Raw genomic sequence first — 18,537 nt, forward strand, 5'->3', positions numbered from 1 at the left:
GAAGGAACAGACGGAGACCGGAGCTACACGGAAGGCCGAGTGGAAGTCGTCCCTAGGTTAACATGAAATTCGTGGAAACATAAGTGACTCTCCAGAAACAGGTGCCAGTGGCAAGAAGCTGGATGAATTTGTAAGCAGTTATTTCTGGTACCTGTTCAAATGAGGAAGGGAGGGGTCCCTTTAACAAGTGAGCAGGACGGTTGCTTCTGTCACACACGTTTTGGCCTACGGTGCCAACATCTCGTAGACGCTGGCTCACTCCACTTCCCACCCAGCTCCCTGCTAATGGGCTGGGAATGATTGGAGGATGACCCAAGTCTTCGGGATCTTGCACCCAGGTGGGAGACCAGGAAGTCTCCTGGCTCCTGGCTTTGGACGTCCGCAGCACCAGCCATTGCAGCTGCTTGGGAAGTGAATCATCGGACTGAAGCACTTCCTCTCTGTCTCTCCTCTCTGTATATCTGACCTTCCAATAAAAATCAATAAATCTTAAAAAAAAAAAAAAACCCTAATGCACCTATCTTTTACTTTTCTCTAAAAGTGAGTTATCTATACGCTACTCTGTCCTAACAGTTGTTAAAACAAAAAACACCTCAGTTAAGCCAAAAATAAAAACATTTTATTGAGAAAATACAAGGAAGCACAGAGCCCAGGAAACCAAGTTAAAATGGAGTAACACCCAACGTTATCCTGGGAATCAATTCAGCAGAAAGAATTGATGGTTTTAACAGAAATACGGAACAAGAATAAATTTCCACATTTCCCTCTGGGACCATGTAAGACTGAATTACAGACTCAAAATCTTCATAAAAAGGTTACCAAATCTAACAGGGAGCTAGTGGGAAGGACACTCTGTAAGGCACTGCCACCAAGAAGCACACAAGAGGTGGGATCAGAGCTAATAAGGGGATTGCATCCACGGGCAGCAAACTGTGAAAATATCCAAAATGCTCGCTGCTTTCAAGCAGCAACCAAGTCCTTACAGAAACAAAACTCTGGAAAAGTCAACTTCAGTGACTGTAAGTCACATGATTTTAGTGATATTGCTGGAAAATGGAGATAATGCATGTATTTAGCATATAGTAAGAATACTGGGAGATGTTACACCACAAACTATCAAATATATACAGTAACAAATCATATTTAAGAATAAAACATCAACATTCCAAAAATGCTACTTAGTGTTAACCCAGGAAAGCCTAAACATCCTTTCACTTTTAAAATATTAGGGCTTCAAAAAGTTAATGGAAAGGGGAATTTAAAAACTCTGCTTCCATGTACTTTTTTTTTTGAAGGCTCTTGTACATTCCTTATGGTTTTCTTGACAACTGTTACTTATTATAAAACAAAACAGAAAACAATCTTATACTCCACCATGAGTCTTCTTTGTCACTAAAATTTATTTTATAAAAACAGCTTCAAATCTGAAATGTGACTTTCCACATTACATACTTGCTATAGGGAAATGCTTTCCTAATTTACTTAACATGTTAGGTGTCTTCAGCATGAATTCTCCAAATTATCACGATACAACTGTACTTGGTACAGTTATTGTCCCTCATTTCTTCAAATACTGTCTTCCCCACAAAGGTGTGTACATTCCAAATATGACCAGTCTTACGTGATTTGCTCAGTAAATGTCCAGAAATCCTGGTATGGCCTGAAATATCCTGAGACCAGCTTCTAACACTCACTAATTTGGACTTTTCACTTATGAGTTTTCCGATGAATGCGAAGTCCTGAGTTCCAACAAAACGACTTGCCACAGTCAGAGCATTTCCAGGGTTTTTCTCCTGTGTGAACTCTCTGATGCTCGCTCAAGGATGACTTCTGAGTGAACGCTTTCCCACATTCTCCGCACTTGAAAGGCTTCTCTCCTGAGTGGGTTTTCTGGTGTATCTGAAGTGATGCCTTCCGGGGATAGGCTTTCTCACACTCACTACATTCATAGGGTTTCTCAGTAGAATGGGTTCGCTGATGGATAATTAGCTGTGATTTCCCACAGAAGGCTCTCTCACACACATCACATTCATAGGGTCTCTCTCCCGTGTGTGTCCTTCTGTGTATGACAAGATAGGACTTGCTGCTGAAGGCCTTCCCACACTCACCACATCCATAGGGCTTCTCTCCCGCATGAGCTCTCAGGTGGGCAGTGAGCTGTTCCTTCCTACCAAAGGCCTTCCCACACTCGGTGCACTGGTGAGGGTTCTTTCCTGTGTGGACACCCTGATGAACAACAAGTTGGGTCTTCATGTTGAAAGCTTTTCCACAGTCACTGCATTGATAGGGCTTCTCTCCTGTGTGCATTCGGATGTGAACAAGGAGGTATGATCTACTCCGAAAGGCTTTCCCACACTCACTGCATCTATGGGGTTTCACTCCTGTGTGAGTTCTCTGATGTACAATGAACGGGGACTTCAAACTGAAGGCCTTCCCACACTCACCACATTCATAGGGTTTTACCCCAGTGTGACTTCTTTGATGTAAAATAAGCTGTGATTTCCAACTGTACGCTTTCCCACATTCACTGCAACTGTAAGGTTTTCCTCCTGTATGAACTTCCTGATGGACAATAAGCTGTGACCTGAAGGAGAAGACTTTCCCACACTCAACGCACGAATAGGGCTTTTCTCCCGTGTGAACTCTCTGATGAGCATTGAGGTTTGACTTGGCACTGAAGGCTCTTTCACATTTAGTGCACTCATAAGGTCTCTCTCCTGTGTGGATTCTGAGATGTACAATGAGTTGTGATTTACAACGAAAAGCTTTCCCACATTCACTACACACACAGTTTTTTCCTAGGCTGTGACCCCTTTTGGGCTTAAGGAAGTATGATTCCTCATAGCCATGAAACCTGTCAAGGTTCTTTCTCCCATAACTTATGCTTGAACCTGAATTTTGTATCAAGTTTTTCCCATGTGTGTTACAGAGTCTTTGTTTTGAAAAATCACACGTTTTGGTTAGATGTTTTCCAAACATATTACAAGCAAAGCTTCTCTCAACATTTTCAAGCTCATCTTGATTTTTCTGGTACCATTCCTCCCAGACTCCTAGAAAGGGAATAAAACACACTTTGAAAATTTTGGTATACAATGCTCCACATCAGGGACCCTGGGATGACACTGGGTGGCCGTTGCCCACCCCTGGGTATAGAGATGGCTGGGAGGCTGGGTGTGGCTTCTCCCCTTTACTTCCCACTTCCCCCAGATACTGGAAGAAGATATGGAAGGTGTGGAAATAGTGGTCTCACCGACTTTCCTTTAGTCAACACTTCTCATCCTAATCAACTGTGTAAACATGATCCAAAATAAAATTAAAAATTCAGTATACAGTTAAAGAGCTTTAGAATGGCCTGCTGTGTTGTGACTCCTTTCTGTTGGTAAAAGACTATTACCACTGATTCAAAAGAGACATTACTAGTCAAGCAGGAATGCCTGCATCCCTTCAGGGAAACTGGTTGTGAATTAACAGTAATCAAAATTGGTTTAGAGGCCAATATTGCTGCCCAGTGTGTTAAGCTGCCCCTTACAATGCTTGCAACCCCTATCAGAGTGCTTCAGATCCAACTTCCTGCTAGCATGCCGGTAGAGAAGGTAGAGTGAAACAGTCTAAATCTTTGGGTGCCAGCACCCATGAGGCAGACTAGGATGGAGTTCTTGGTTCCTTGATTTGGCGAGGCTGTTGTTGCTACCTGAAGAGATAAAAACCTCTTTCTGGAAGAAAAAAAATAAGTTTTTAGGGACCAGCATTGTGGTATTGCAGCTGAAGCCACTGCCTACAGCACTGGCATCCCATTTGGGCACTGGTTCATGTCAGTTGTTCCACTTTTGATCCAGCTCCCAGACAATGACCTGGGAAAAGCAAAAGACAATGGCCCAAGTGTTTGGGCTCCTGCTATCCACATGGGAGACCTAAATGAAGCTCCTAGCTTCCAGTTCCTGGCTTTAGTCTGACCCAGCCCTAGTCACTGCCAACACCTGAGGAGTGAACCAACCAATGGATGACCTCTCTCTCCATGTAACTCTGCATTTCAAATAAATGAATTTTGAAAAAAAATTTTTAGCCTGTGCTTAGGAGCCACTTGTCAATTATTTTTTTTTTTAAGACTTATTTTTATTACAAAGTCAGATATACACAGAGGAGGAGAGACAGAGAGGAAGATCCTCTGTCCGATGATTCACTCCCCATGTGAACCGCAACGGGCCGATGCGCGCCGATCCAAAGCCGGGAACCTGGAACGTCTTCCAGGTCTCCCACACAGGTGTAGTGTCCCAATACATTGGGCCGTCCTCGACTGCTTTACCAGACCACAAGCAGGGAGCTGGATGGGAAGTGGAGCTGCCGGGATTAGAACTGGCGCCCATATGGGATCCAGGGGCTTTCAAGGCGAGGACTTTAGCCGCTAGGCCATGCTGCCGGGCCCATCAATTATTTTACAGCACTGTTTTATATTACAAGATTTTTTTTGCTTTCTATTCTTTTCTTTTTCAGTCGTTTAGTAGCATGTGAACTTAGATGGGCAGAAATAAATAATACCTACTTCATTAAACTTTATTTTTATAAAAGATATACTTATTTATTTAAAAGGCAAGAGTTTCAATAAAAAAACAAATCTTCAAAAATAGAAATCCGGGACTTAAAACTAGATTTCAGTTCAGGATGAGACACACACTATCTTTTGGAAAGTGACAATCATATTTTATGTTAACATGAGAATTTTTAAAGACAATGAGATAGCCAGAGGACACACTGAATTAACCATTCAACGATGGGCCTATAGCCAGCTGCTCTCTGCCTACCCAAGGCTATGTCCACCTCTACTCCCAGAAGGGGCGAGGCTATCCACCTTCTCCTGTTTGTGTGTGACAGGCAGAGGGACAGGATGCAAGTCCTGAAGCCCTCCATGCTGCACACTGTGTCTTGTTCAAACCTGTTGGGGGCCTGGCAGGGTGGCCTAGCAGCTAACGCCCTCACCTTGAACATACTAGGATCCCGTATGGGCGTCAGTTCTAGTCCCAGCAGCCCTGCTTCCCATCCAGCTCCCTGCCTGTGGCCTGGGAAAGCAATCGAGGACAGCCCAAAACTTTGGGACTCTGCACCTGTGTGGGAGACCTGGAGGAGGTTCCTGGTTGCTGGTTTCGAATCGGCGCAGCCCCGGTCGTTGCAATCACTTGGGGAGTGAATCATTGGAAGGAAGATCTTCCTCTCTGTCTCTCCTCCTCTCTGTATATCTGACTTTGCAATAAAAGTAAATCAATCTTTAAAAAAATCCTTAAAAAAACAAAGGAAAACCTGTTGGAAGGCTTTCAGAAAGGCTCTAGGCACTAATCAAAGGTGTTTTTTTTTTCTTAGAAGGAAATTTGATTCAGTGGTTTCTGCATGTGACATCTGGCACTGAGGAATCATTCGCATTAGGCAGAAAGGGGTTGATGGGGAAAGATGACAAAAGGAAGATATATGGAAGCTTGACTCCTGGCCACATCAAGTTTCTGACTTAAGCCACGGTGCAGTTGCTCTATGACAGACAACTTTTTATTTGAAACCTTAAATTCTTTATTGTTTTATTCTGATTGAATCACAGCTTTAAGAAATACCTATTTATTTTCATAAAATTCTTATTTTATGTCCAGTGTGGTAGCCTAGTGGCTAAAGTCTCCGCCCTGATTGTGTTTAATTCTTGGTTATGCATTTTGAGCTATAAAGTATGAAACAACACTGACCTAGTTGGGGTGACAACTGAAGACGTAAATGACAATGTGGGTAGGATAGAACACTCTTGCTGACAGAAACAGAATCAGCAGCAAGGTCAGTGAAGAAACACTGGCCAGAGTCCAACACACTGGAGAAGCATGGCAATTGTAGGGTTCCTGCCCACTGCTACTATATCCAGTGACACATGGAAGGCACAGAGCAGATTCCTGAAGGACTGAGACAAGGAGGCTGTCAGCGCTGGGACTGGGGGAAACTTCAGTCTTCAGAATGGGAGTCTTTCAATAGTTACAACATAGGAAACGACAGAATTGGTACACCAAACTCAAAAGGGAAATGCTAAAGTCCATCAGACATTGGGATTAAACTGTGCGTATAATCTAACTGTGGAAGGCAAAGGAGAAAATAAAGGGATACTGAGGAATAAGAGTCCTTGCACGCAGTGAGAGGAGAGTCTCAATGCCTGATTATAACAAAGAAGGGAATACAGACCAACACACTTATCCCAGTTTAAATAGGGGCAAACCTCCCTCTCAAAGCCAAGGTGAAGGAAAGTCCCCGAGGCAAGGAATCTGAGGAGTCAGGTTTCAGGGCAGTTTCTCTTGAGTTCCTCTAGGAACAACCAAGTCACTTTTTTATACCTCCCAACTCACCTGGACAACGCTGACCGGAAATCTTGGCACTTGTCCAAGGCTCTTGTCCTTGCTCCAGCTTGAAAATTAAATCAGGTTTGGTACCATGGTACCCTGTTAAAGGAAAATCAAAACCATCATACACCAAACTGACAAGGATCAAGAGCTACAAAATCAAACCTTTGGGGTTGGGGTTGTGGCTCTGTAGAAACAGCCACCCACCGAGATGCCAGTATTCCCTATCAGTCCCAGCTGCCCGGCTACTGATCCAGCTCCCCGCTAATGCACCTGGGAACGTGGTAGAAAAGACCCAGCTCCTTGTCCTTGGGTCACTGCCATTCTCATGCGAGACCAGGATGCAGTTCTGGACTCCTGGTTTCGGCCTAAATCAGCTCCAGCTGTGGTGGCCAGTCAGCGAGTGAACCAATGAATAAAAGATTCATTCATTCTCTCTCTGCCTTTCAAAACAAGTAAATAATTTTTTTTTTAAACTGGCCATTTGGAGGAAAATCACAACTATGCAGTGAGAGTCAAACGAGGACTCAGAAGATAGGTCTCGAAAACTCCAGTTCATTAAGCACTGCAGAGGGCCCCAGGTTAATGAACATAAGAAAAAAAGATGCCACATTTTGAGTCACCAACTGAGTTAAGCTGAGAAGCAGTTCTTACCCACTGAGACCAAGTTGCTGTAGTTTTCCAGTATCACGTCCCGGTACAGGTACTTCTGCGTGGAATCCAGGAGCTGCCATTCCTCCCAGGTGAACTCCATAGATATATCCTTGAATGACAATAATCCCTGCAATAACACATGTCCCATTCAACTGGTACAATGCATTAGGTGACAGAGAAAAGATGTAGAGGAACTGTTGGGAATGCAGACATGTTCTTGCATGCTATCTCCTGTGATGGATTCAGCATTTACTGTGAGAAAAATGTTAAATCAACCAACCACTAAGCGTTTCTGTGTGAAATACTAACCTTTTCTAGGGAGACAAATACATGCTACACACATAAACGAAATGAGCTGTTTTGAGTCTGATAAATATCTGCAGGTATACTTGGCACAGAAATACAGGCAATACTTATAAACTTGGTTCCACTGAGGGCCAGCTAGACAGTACTAAAGATTCATGATGGCTCCCAGCTGCAGGCAACTGCCTAGGTTGTATTGCACCTAGGCTAGGGTTAACACCGCTGGAAGAAAAGCAGCTAAATGTCCTCAGGTTTATTAGCCTGCAGCTAATAGCTGGACCTGGTTCAAGCTAAGTGTGCCAGCATAGTTGCTTATTCTATCTTTTTGAGAGTAAGTGGGGGGAGGGAGCAGGGGCCTGCATACCATCAAACAGGGTCTGGGGACCTGGTGCCAGTGTATGTGGGTTTTGGGAAGGCAAGCAGGGCCCCAGGCTGGCGGGACCACCATCAGAGAACCTGGCTTGGGAATCTGCATGCTCGCAAGAGTGGGGGACTGTGGATTGCTCAGGGATGTGGATCTGGAGATGTGTGCAAGGGAAGACTGCTGAGGAAGAACATAATAGGTGAGGAGTAACTTCTGGGGGACACTATCAGCCAGGCTGCTACACTTGCAGGTAAATGAGGCCGAGACCGGGTGGTGTAAGAGGAGGAAAACCTGAGGACATTTTGAGGCCAAACCAATATACCCACCCACATGGGAGCCCTGAGCTGGGCTGGTTGCTATCATCAACCACTGCCTACCAGCACACATGAAAGCCATGGCTGGGGGGCCTGCCTGGCAGGGCTCAATCACAGTACCCACCAGTGAGTGTCGGGGCAGGGTGTGGACCATGTTAGGCTAGGCTATGGCACTAAATCAGCTCATGAGAGAACTGAGCTGAGACCGTGGGATCACCCCTGTGGGACTACCATACCAGCTGGTTTGCTCGAAGGCTGGGGGTGGTAATGGGCTGAACTAGGCATAATCACGAATTCAATAACACTGGGGTTGGGAATGAACCAGGCTGGTACACCAAAAAATTAGATGCAGAGTAGGCCAGGTCGCAACATCCACCAGCACACAAACGCTGACACTGGGGGGCAGACTATGTCACTAACCCACTGGCATGTGAAATATGGGTTTGGGAGTGGGCCTGGGGGGTAGAACTTGGGGAACGCTCCATCAGTCCCACAGGTGAATCGGGGCTGGTTGTTGGTCATGGCTGCTTCACTTGTTGGCAAACGTGTGGGTTGATTCTTGCGGGGGCAGTGGAGGAGGAAGGTGGACCAGGCAGGACCAAGCCAAACCACAGCATTCTGGCATATATGGCAGCCAGGATAGGGTCTGGGCCATGCCAGGCTGGGTTAGGCTATCATACCCACCAGTTTGTCTGAGAGCCAGGGATGGGGGCAGACTGGGCAGGCTACAGCACCCACCAGAGATGAGACTGGGGGCGGGCTGGGCCGGGCCAGGCCAGGCCAGGTCAGAGCAACACTGCACGTGCAAGATCTGTGGCTGGCAGTGAGCTTGGCTGGGAAGCTAAGGGGATGTCCCAGCTACGCTCCAGTTCCCACTGGTGAGTGTGAGAGCCAAAATGGGGGCAATAAACTGAGCTGGACATGGCTATAGTATCCCTCAAGCAGGGGTGTAGTCTGGGTCTGGGTGTGCCAGAGTAGGCGAGGTTCTAGAATCAGCTGGTGATCTCAAGAGCTAGAGTGGGTGTAGGACAGGCTGGAATAGGTCTTAGCATCTGCTGAACCATGCAAGAGCTGGGTCTGGGGATGGACCAGGTAGAGCTGGACTGTAGCACCCAACAAGAGTCAGAATGGGTGCAGGCTGGTCAGGCAAGGTCGCTGTACCTGCCAGGACAGAAATTGAGCCAAGTCAGACTGGGCCAAGAACCCACCAGTGTGCGTGAGATCTGCCACTGGGAAGTGACCTGACAGAGGAGCTTAGGGAACTCCTCTGTCAGGTCATAATCCCTGCAGGTGAGCACAACAACCAAGGCTGGGAAAACCCCAGACGAAGACAGGTTACAGTAACCCGCTAGCATTTGTGTGGGTCAGGTCTGGGCGCAGTCCTGACCGGGCCAGTTTACACAACTCATAGGCACATGTGAGAATCAGGACAGGCCGGGTTGGGCCACAACACCAGCCAGTTCACATTAGGGCTTGGACTGGGGGCTGGCTGGGCTGGGCTACGCCACATCATCAGCCAGCATGAGCTGGAACTGAGGCAGGCCACGCTGAGCCAGGCTACAACACAAACTGGTGAATGCTGATGTTAGGTGAGCCATGCCAGGCTTGGACACAGCTCCCGCCAGGAGCTCAGGATATGGGGCAAGCCCAGTAGGGGAACTGCAGGGGTTCCCTGCTGGACCACTGTTCCTGCTGGTGAATGTGAGAACTGGGACTCGGGGCAGGCTGGGAAAGACCACAAAGCCCACTGGCCTGCATGTGAGCTGGTTTAGGGGAAGAGCCAGGCTGGGCTGAGCAATCATATCCACTGGTACATGCATCAGGCAGAGTGAGCGCAGGCTGGCCGAGCTTTGCCAGAGCCATCAGATAGCAGGTGCTGGAACTGAGGGAAAGCCCTATCAGGCTAGACCATAGAACCACCTGGAAAGTGCAAGATCTAGGGCAAGGTGCGGACCCAGTAGGAAAACTGTGAGCTGCAACTCCCACTGGTGAGCATGAGGCTCATGGAGGACATGACAATCAGTTCATCCTACAGAGAACATCTAGTACCATGGAAGGTACAACAAATCAACAGCTCTCCCAGCCAAGCTTTGACAGCGAGTATCTGGGTGAATCGACACTCTAGGGTGGACTATGTCAGCAAATGGAAAGATTTCCTCAACCTTGTTGCAAGGAAATCACCAGTATCTCAGAACTATTGGAACCACTTAAGTGGTACGCTGAGAACACGCTCTGTATCAGCAAACGTGGGATGACATCTGCTGGCCACCCCTGGGAGTGGCCCTCTCCCCTTCTTCCCCTGGCCAACTTTCCCCAGACACGGGAAATAAACGAGATCAGACACAGTTGTTTCATCAACTCTCCTACATTTCTTGAGTCTTCCCACCCCAGTCGATGAGCCACATGACACTGCATCCCTCTAAACTATGTAAACATCATCAAAAATAAAATGTATTATTAAAATAAAATTAAAATTTTAAAAATTAAATAAAAAGAGTCATGATGTCCCCAAGAAGAAATGAGGGTCATTAGAATGGGGCTGCCTGGGAACAAGTGAACAAAAATCAAGAGAACACTTTAACAGAGCATCTTGCTTCTACTTGCGGGAGTCTGAGGTAAACAGCTATAGGGTAGGAAAGAACACATGGTCCAGGCACCCCATCACCTCCTGTCTTTTGCTTGGCCTTACGTACTCCACTGCTAGGGAACCAAGCTCTAAGGAGACTAATTTTGTTTGCATTCTAAGCAGTATCAGAGAGCCACAGCACAAACAGCAGAGACACCTGGAAATGCAGTCTGCTTCTTTATGTGCTCAACAGAGAAACTGTAAATCTATATGGAAGAAAGAAAATCTAGAGACAACTCACAGACCCGTACAAGTAGCAAGTAACATACAACTCCTGGCAGAGCCTGGTAAATTCAAGATGCTACCACTGTATCAGAAATAGAGAAAGCAGTTCTGATGGGCGAGGAGGGAAGGAGGGAAGCAAACTGGGAATATTTGTCCTGTAGAGAACAGCCAACATAGGGTTACATAATGGAACCAATTAGGCAATATCTGAAGAAATACAGGTTGACAATTCCCAGAAGTAAAGACAAATATGGGAGTTCACATGAGAAAACAAGTGAAAAGAGCAGTTTCTAACAAAAAGTACAAATTTAAAGTATAGAAAATAAAGCATAAAGAGAACATATGATAACAGAGGGAAAAGAAAAATGTAATGAAAAGTGAGAAAAATAATGTGTTAAATAATTTTGATTCTGGGGCCCGGCGGCGTGGCCTAGCGGCTAAAGTCCTCGCCTTGAACGCCCCGGGATCCCGTATGGGCGCCGGTTCTAATCCCGGCAGCTCCACTTCCCATCCAGCTCCCTGCTTGTGGCCTGGGAAAGCAGTCGGGGACGGCCCAATGCATTGGGACACTGCACCCTCGCGGGAGACCCGGAAGAGGTTCCAGGTTCCCGGCTTCGGATCGGCGCGCAACGGCCCATTGCGGCTCACTTGGGGAGTGAATCATCAGACGGAGGATCTTCCTCTCTGTCTCTCCTCCTCTGTGTGTATCTGGCTGTAATAAAAATGAATAAATCTAAAAAATAATAATAATAATAATAATTTTGATTCTGGTTCTTTCGGATCAATCAGCCCCAGATGTTGAGGCCATTTGGGGAATCGCTGCAGTAGAGGGAAGGTCTTTCTTTTCTTTTTTCGCTTTGTAAATCTGCCTTTTTTTTTTTAAGATTTATTTATTTTTACTGGAAAGGTAGATTTACAGAAAGAGAAACAGAGGAAAAGATCTTCCATTCACTGGTTCACTCCCCAAGTAGCCACAATGGCTAGAGCTGAGCCAATCTAAAGCGAGGAGACAGGAGCTTCTTCCGGGTCTCCCACTCGGACGCGGGGTCCCAAGGCCCTGGACCATCCTCGATTGCTCTCCCAGGCCACAAACAGGGAGTTGGATGGGAAGTGGGGCTGCCAGGATTACAACCAGCACCCATATGGATTCCAGAGCGTTCAAGACAAGGACTTTAACCACTACACTATCGCGTCAGGCCCCAAGGAAAAAAAATTTTCTTAATGACTTCTAAAATACCTGAAAACGGTTAAAAATACTTATCTATTTGAAAGGCAAAGTAATAGAGAAAAAGAGGGAAAGCAGGGAAGAGACATTCTTCCAGGTCTTCCTGGCAGAGAAAGGAGCCCAAGGACTTGGGTCATCCTCTGCTGCTTTCTGAGGCACATTAACAGGAAGCAAGAATATAAATGGAACACCTGGGACTCAAATCTGCAGCTATATAGGATGCAGACACTGCAGGCAGACTTAACCTACTAGGTCATAGCACTACTCTCTCCGACATCCTCTCACTATCTTCTTTTTTTATATTTATTCATTTTTTATTTTAAAGTTAGATTTACAGAGAAGGAGACAGAACGATCTTCCATCCTCTATTTCACTCCCCAAATAGCTGCAACAGCCAAAGCTAAGCAAATCTGAAGCCAGGAGCTTCCTCCCACGCGGGTGCAGGGTCCCAAGGCTTTGGGCCGTCCTCGACTGCTTTCCCAGGCCACAAGCAGGGAGCTGGATGGGAAGTGGGGCAGCCAGGAAAGGAATCAGCACCCATATGGGATACCCACATTTGCAAGTTGAGGGTCTGCCCTAGACCCATCACACTGGCCCTGCAACATTGCTTCCTAAGGGGCCCAGGCCACCACTAAGGTGAAAAGTGGAAAAAGCCAATCTAACTCAGCTTTGTGAACAGACTCTGGGCACGACAGTCTCTTTTCTACACTCAAAACATAATGCTAACTCTTGCAACAAAAATTCTAGCAATGTGGCTTCTGTGAGAGGTAGGTACTGTTTTATTTTCTTCCTTTTTTTTAAGATTTATTTATTTTTATTGGAAAGTAAGATACAGAGAGAGGAAGAGAGGAAAGATCTTCCATTTGATGGTTCCTTCCTTAAGTAGCCACAACGGCCAGGGCTGAACCAATCCAAAGCCAGGAGCCAGGAGCCAGGAGCTTCTTCTGGGTCTCCCATGTGGGTACAGGGTCCCAAGGCTTTGGGTTGTCCTCGACTGCTTTCCCAGGTCACATGCAGGGAGCTGGATGGGAGGCGGAGCTCCCAGCACGCACAAGGCGAGAACTTTAACCACTAGGCTTTCGTGCTGGGTCCTGTTATTTGTTTTAAGATTATGTATGTATGTAATTATTTGCTTATTATTTATTTATTTATTTATTTGAAAAGTAGAGACTGATCTTCCCTCTGCTGGTTCACTCTCCAAATGAACACAATGGCTGGAGTTAGGCTGGTCCAAATCTAGGAGCCAGGAGCCTCTTTAGGCTGTCCCACATGGGCTGAGGTGCTCAAGGATCTGGGCCATTCTCTGCTGTCTTCCCAGTTCACAGGCAAGGAGCTGGATGAGAAGTGGAGCAGCTGAGACTCAAAGCGGCGCCAACATGCAATGCAGGCACCACTGGCAGATGAGCTTGCTGCACCAAGGCACTGGCCCAAGAGAGGTGCTTTCTTTAGGGAACCTCACCATTACACCGTCTTCCTCAAGAAGGTGATCTCTGAACAGCTCCACTGAGCCTGGTCATCTGGCAACATCCCAAGCAAACACCAGTTGCTTTCAAGTCTTAAAGGGGCAGTGAGAACCTAAACTCTGGGGCACACATTTGGCACACAATGTTTGGTGGTCACCTGGGATGCCCACATCTCAGACTAGAATGCCTGGTTCTAGTCCCAGTAACTCCACTTGGAACCTGCTAGCGCACACCCTGGGAAGCAGCAGTGAGTCCACCCAACTCCCTTGGGCGACACAGGATCCACCGCGGAGCAACCATTTCTGTTCCTTCATCTTCCGACAACGCGAATCTAAATAAAGCACATTTAGGATGAAGCAAATGGGCCCGGCGCAATAGCGTAGTGGTTAAAGTCCTCGCCATGTCCGCGCCGGCATCCCATATGGATACCGGTTCTAATCCTGGAGGCCCCGCTTCCCATCCAGCCTTGGGACCCTGCACCGCGCGGGAGACCCAGAGGAAGCTCCTGCCTTTGGATTGGCTCAGCTCCAGCTGTTGCAGCCGTTTGGGGAGTGAACCATCGGACGGAAGATCTTCCTCTCTGTCTCTCTTGCTCTGTATATCCGCCTTTCCAATAAAAAATAAATAAATCTTAAAAAAAAAAAATCAGCAGCAAACATGAGACCCTGGACGGGTAAGCAGCGGGGATCAGGGCAGGCTCTCAGCTCCCTCCCCGCGGACTCTGTGCACTCGGACACGCCAAGCACAGTGCAGGGGCGGCCAGCACTGGGCGGCTCCTTCCACGGCCGACCCGGGGAGCTGACGGTGCCGTTTCTGCCGCCCTCGCTTACCCAACACGAAGCGGTCCGTAACCCGGTGGCCATCCCCACGCGTTACCGGTCACTCTTGGGCACGCCGGGAGCTGGTGCCCTGCCGCGGCACGCACGGAGGCCCGCGAGGCCGGCAGATCCGTCCGCGCCCTGGGGCTGGCAGGGCGCGGACGGTCAGGCTCCTGTCCTCCCGGGGCCCATGGGCTCGGGACGACGACTCCGACCGGACGCCCGGGCCCACTACAGCTAACCCGGCCCAGCCGGAAACAGCGCCACACGCGGCGCACACGGAAGTGTGTCATGAGTGAAGCGATGGGCAGGGACGCGACTACAACTCCCGAGAAGCTAAGCGCAAGGCCCTGGTCACTACGCCTGGCGCGCGCAGAGGGGCGGGTCTGGGGTTGGAGATGTGGCCATATAGGTTCGAGACTCGGCCGCCCCAACTCCGATCCAGCCCTCTGCTACTGGCCTGGGAGAAGAAAGGAAGATGGTGCAAGTGCTGCTCCATTGTACCCACGTGGGAGTCCCGGAAGAAGCGCCTGGCTTGGGTCTGGCCCCGCCCCAACAGTTGTGGCCATTTGGACGTGTGAACCTGTAGCTTGAAGACCTCTTTCTGTGTAACTCTACCAGCATGATGGCTCAACTGACTAATCTTCCGCCTAGAAGCACCAGCATCCTATGTGTAACAGAGTCCCAGCTGCTCCACTTCCCATCCAGTTCCCTGCTTGTGGCCTGGGAAAGCAGTTGAAGACAGCCCAACGCTTGGGATCCTGCACCCACGTGGGAGACCCGGAAGAAGCTCCTGGTTCCTGGCTCCTGGCTTCGGATTGGCTCAGCTCCAGCTGTTGCGGTCACTTGGAGAGTGAACCATTGGGTGGAAGATCTTCCTCTCTGTCTATTCGCCTTTCCAATAATATAAAACAAATATTTTTCTTTATTTTTGACAATCTCTCTCTCTCTCTCTCTCTCTCTCTCTCTATATATATATATATATATATATATATATTTTTTTTTTTTTTTTTTTTTTTTAAAGAAATGTCAGGACACTGAGGCTTAACAGAACCCAATGGGCCCATGAGAGCAGAGGCAGACGGATCTGGTGGAGGCTGGTGGAATCTGGAACAAGGCCCCGCAGAAGGGACTCTGCCTACTGCTCAAACACTACCTCTCCTCATGATGCCTCCATAAATTCTTTCCTACTTCAGCCGCCTTCCTGTCTTCTTCGAACAGTAAAATCTTAAAACCAGCGATGGAAGCTTAGTTTCTCCCCTTCTTCTTTGACGCTCTGACTTTCAAATAAACCATTATGGATATGATTTGGAAAGCTGCAAAAGCCCACGACCAGCTGTCTCTCCGCAGGGCTTGGTGAAGTCTTAAACATTCTTTGGTGGACACACAGGAGTGCTGCTAGAGTCCAGCAGTTGGAAATGCCAAGTCATGGGAAATGTGTTAAACAGATTTGGGGGCCAGGGTTGTGCTGCAGTGCATAAAGATCCCAAATGTCGGGCCCAGTGGTGTGGCCTAGTGGCTAAAGTCCTCGCCTTGAACATGCCGGGATCCCATATGGGTGCCGGTTCTAATCCCGGCAGCTCCACTTCCCATCCAGCTCCCTGCTTGTGGCCTGGGAAAGCAGTCGAGGACGGCCCAAAGCTTTGGGACCCTGCACCTGTGTGGGAGACCTGGAAGAGGTTCCTAGTTGCTGGCTTCAGATCAGCGCGCACCGGCCATTGCGGCTCACATGGGGAGTGAATCATCGGACAGATGATTCTGTCTTTCCTCTGTCTTTCCTCCTCTCTGTATTTCTGACTTTGTAATAAAAATAAATATGTAAAAAAAAAAAAGATTTACAAAGCAAAAAATAGACAAAAAAGATCCCAAATGTCGTTAGTTCTAGATCAGATTGCTCTCAGGAACCTTAGGATCAAAGTCCCAACCATTTGTTCATGGCTCATTGCTACTAAGAAACTGAGCTTGCAGGCCAATGGCCTATATGACCTTTAGCACCGATGGGCTTCAATTCTCATGAATCAAGGCCCACTCAAGTCTGGTTATCTCACAGGTGGCTACAAGTTATTAATTAGGTGGTTACCTTAAGAGCCAGGCATGGACTACCCATCTGAGATAGGCAGGCAATGTGTGGTATTTCCCCTCACCTTGCAAGCTATTGTGAATTGGCCCTTTTGAAGCTATCATGGACTCCCCCTATAAAAACACTGTGAATGTGCTGTATGGGACTGCACTCCAGTAAGGGGTGTTGGTCAGCAGGCTGCCTGCTCTCAACCAAGAATCCAAACTCAGACCTTCCTTGTGCATTTACATCAACTTCAGACTCCTGGTGATTTCTGGGGATATCAAAATCTGGGTACAACAGCCACTTCCGACCCAGCTCCCTGTTGATGCGCCCAGTGCGGATCCTGCTCCCACGTGGGACACCAAATGCGGCCAGGTCCAGCAGTGGCCTTTGCGGCCATCTCGGGGAGTCAAACAGCAGATGGAAGGACCCCTCCCCACATTCTCTCTCTCTCTCTCTGTAACTCTGACTTGCAAATAAACAAAATACAAGGTGACGATTCTGCCGGAGCCTGACTCCAATTCTGCCTAGGACCCGCAAGTACTCACTCACTTGCCAAGGGCTTCCTCCGGGCTATCCATCTTTGCAGACTCTGTGATCCGAAGATGGTTTCCATCTACACCAACCTGGTCAAAGACAGGGGCCCTGGCGCTTCAGGGGATAGCCGTGGACACCTCTGCTTGAAACGATTCTAAAGTACGGACGCCCGTTCTCTCTGCCCCAACTTAACATGGCGCGATCCCGGGCGGGGAAGTCGTCCCGGACAACATCAACGATGACCGGCCGGCCCACGGCCTGGCGAGGGCGCACGCTCCGCTCCGCACGCACGCCTCCTCTTGGTGGCTGCTCTAGCCGCCGCTCTCGGTGGGCGCCATGACAGCCAATCGCAGGCCGGGGATGCCGGCTGGCCCCGCCCGCGGATCAGCTGAGGGACCCGCAATGTCTGTTGACAGCCGCGGCGGTGCCGCCGGTTCCGGGTTCGGCGCAGGTCGGGGGGTAAGCGGGGCTGCCGAGAGGGCCGGGAAGCCGGCGGGAGGACACAGCCGCGGCCGTGGAGGGGAGAGACGGCGGGGGCGTGGGCGGCCCGAGGCCTGGAGGCGCGCGCGGGAGGAGCGGCGGCCCCGAGCCTCGGTCTGGGCGGCCGCAGGGGCCTCAGCGGATGCTTCCGGGCTCTCGTCAGATGTGACTTCGATGGAGCGGCCCGAGAGAGGCGAGCAGCCGTCGCCGCAGAAGCCCTGGGGGAAGCTCCGCCGCCTGGGCGCGGACGAGGGCGAGCCGCCCGTCCTGCTGTGGAAGCGGGAGTGGACCATCGGGCGGAGGAGAGGTGCGGGGCCCCGGGACCAAGGGAGCGGGCTGGGGCGGGTGTGCGCACAGCCCGGTCACCGAGGGACCAGGTGGGCCGGGGCGGGTGTGCGCACAGCCTGGGCACCGAGGGAGCAGGTGGGCCGGGACGGGTGTGCGCACGGCCTGGGCACCGAGGGACCAGGTGGGCCGGGGCGGGTGTGCGCACGGCCTGGGCACCGAGGGACCAGATGGGCCGGGACGGGTGTTGCGCACAACCTGGGCACCGAGGGACCAGATGGGCCGGGATGGGTGTGCGCACGGCCTGGACACCAAGGGAGCAGGTGGGCTGGGGCGGGTGTGCGCACGGCCTGGGCACCAAGGGAGCAGGTGGGCTGGGGCGGGTGTGCGCACGGCCTGGGCACCAAGGGACCATGTGGCCTGGGATGGGTGTGCGCACGGCCTGGTCACCGAGGGACCAGGTGGGCCGGGACGGGGTGGAGGTTGGGGGGCAGGAGTGCAGGACGTGTTGTACCTTCTGGTTTTCTCCGTGAGATGGGCTCCCAGAGGAGTCACTGTTTATTCCCTGGCCTAGTGCTTGGTGGTGCTCTTCCCCTCTCATTGTGACTTCAGAAAGTAGTTGCGGTAGCATCTCTAGCTTGCAGACTTTTCGAATTTGCTACCATACTAGCTAGCTTCTCTGGCTATTAAGGGAGCAGCAATGGAGGGCAGGAAAATACTCGGCTTTGTGGAAGTTAAGCACCAGAGCCTGAAACAATTCATGAGGTCAGTCTCAAGGACGTTCTGGCACACCTTGCGATGAATGGAAGCCGGGCTGGCATACAC

The 18,537-nt window shown here is 49.5% G+C and overlaps 2 protein-coding genes across 8 annotated transcripts in view; one reads left to right on the plus strand and one right to left on the minus strand.

Moving 5' to 3' along the window:
* Positions 1-1,017: 1,017 nt before the first annotated feature.
* On the minus strand, positions 1,018-17,171 carry ZNF26 (zinc finger protein 26). 4 transcript variants are annotated; one of them, XM_058656997.1, is made up of 4 exons: positions 17,037-17,171; positions 7,011-7,119; positions 6,363-6,455; positions 1,018-3,050 (listed from the first exon to the last, which is right to left on the minus strand). In XM_058656997.1, exons 2-4 carry the CDS (start codon positions 7,108-7,110, stop codon positions 1,708-1,710), a joined length of 1,536 nt encoding a protein of 511 aa, XP_058512980.1. In that variant the 5' UTR covers positions 7,111-7,119; positions 17,037-17,171; the 3' UTR covers positions 1,018-1,707. The 4 variants fall into 4 exon arrangements, with proteins under 4 accessions (XP_058512980.1, XP_058512979.1, XP_058512978.1 ...); XM_058656996.1 differs by having other exon boundaries at positions 7,011-7,137; positions 17,037-17,169; XM_058656995.1 differs by lacking the exon at positions 17,037-17,171 and adding an exon at positions 14,361-14,588.
* A 107-nt stretch (positions 17,172-17,278) lies between these two features.
* CHFR (checkpoint with forkhead and ring finger domains) overlaps positions 17,279-18,537 on the plus strand; it is a 32,524-nt gene continuing 31,265 nt past the window's right edge. For 2 of the 4 annotated variants that reach the window (XM_004595362.2, XM_058656993.1), the window contains exons 1-2: positions 17,279-17,406; positions 17,591-17,734. In XM_004595362.2, the coding sequence (XP_004595419.2) occupies positions 17,602-17,734 (133 nt within the window). In that variant the 5' untranslated portion in view covers positions 17,279-17,406; positions 17,591-17,601. Of the gene's footprint in view, positions 17,407-17,557; positions 17,735-18,537 lie in introns of all 4 variants that reach the window. The other 2 variants (XM_004595363.2, XM_058656992.1) reach the window with 2 other exon arrangements.

The sequence above is a fragment of the Ochotona princeps genome, chromosome 29 (genome assembly GCF_030435755.1).
Source record: "Ochotona princeps isolate mOchPri1 chromosome 29, mOchPri1.hap1, whole genome shotgun sequence".
In the NCBI taxonomy this organism is placed as follows: Eukaryota; Metazoa; Chordata; class Mammalia; order Lagomorpha; family Ochotonidae; genus Ochotona; species Ochotona princeps.

Bases quoted from the DNA above. Each gene is read 5' to 3' on its own strand.
- ZNF26 (XM_058656994.1), bottom strand. From the start codon at position 14,393: ATGGCCACCGGGTTACGGACCGCTTCGTGTTGG. The intron at 7,138-14,360 runs GTAAGCGAGGGC...GTGTTATTGCAG, and splicing joins TACGGACCGCTTCGTGTTGG to GGATTATTGTCATTCAAGGA. The intron at 3,051-6,362 runs GTGAGTTGGGAG...TTCCCTTTCTAG, and splicing joins TTCCGGTCAGCGTTGTCCAG to GAGTCTGGGAGGAATGGTAC.